Consider the following 662-nt stretch of genomic DNA (forward strand, 5'->3'; position numbering starts at 1 on the left):
GTCTTCTTTCAAATCACCATAAGTGTATGCCATGGTTATATCCAATTAATATAAATCTAATTTCCATTTCCATTCCTTGTATTTGGTCTTTAAAACCCATTTTGATCCAATCGGAGATCTATTCACTGGGCATTTCACCAATTCCCAAACGTTATTCTTGATCAAGCCGTCATATTCCATTTTCATGGCTTCCTTCCATTCTTCTGCATGAGGTCCAGACAATAATTCATCCACTGACTCAGTCGATTATCATCGACTAATTGCACCGTTTCTTGATCTAAATTATCATCGACTAATTGCACTATTTCTTGATCAATTGGGACTGTCTTGTAAATTTTCTTTGGTCTGCCTACATTTCCTGTAGCTAAGCTTGGCCTTCCTCGCCCCCTCTTAACCGCAGATCTATTTCGACTATCATTTTCATTTTGATCCATGTTTTCATCATCATCACTGTGTTCTTCCTCATGAATCTCTTCTGCGATTTCTTCGTCAAGTTTTGGGCTTATGAGTTCATATTTGAATTGTTCATGCGCATTTTTAGTTTCATCACCGTGGTATTCAATATTTTTCAAGAAGGAAACATCTCTACTTATCACAATTTTTCTTTTACTCGGATCTCGTAATCGAAATGCTTTTGCTTCGTCGGAGTATCCAACAAAAAT

General features: G+C 36.7%; 1 protein-coding gene across 1 annotated transcript; it reads right to left on the minus strand.

Annotated features, from left to right (window-relative positions):
* Positions 1–45: 45 nt before the first annotated feature.
* On the minus strand, positions 46–501 carry LOC117152490 (the record flags this gene model as incomplete). Its single annotated transcript, XM_033324479.1, has 2 exons — positions 46–244; positions 280–501. Coding segments are annotated over 2 exons (421 nt in total), but the record flags the coding sequence as incomplete, so codon positions are not given.
* Positions 502–662: the final 161 nt, after the last annotated feature.

This window comes from Bombus impatiens, unplaced genomic scaffold (genome assembly GCF_000188095.3).
Source record: "Bombus impatiens unplaced genomic scaffold, BIMP_2.2 scf_3042, whole genome shotgun sequence".
Lineage (NCBI taxonomy): Eukaryota > Metazoa > Arthropoda > Insecta > Hymenoptera > Apidae > Bombus > Bombus impatiens.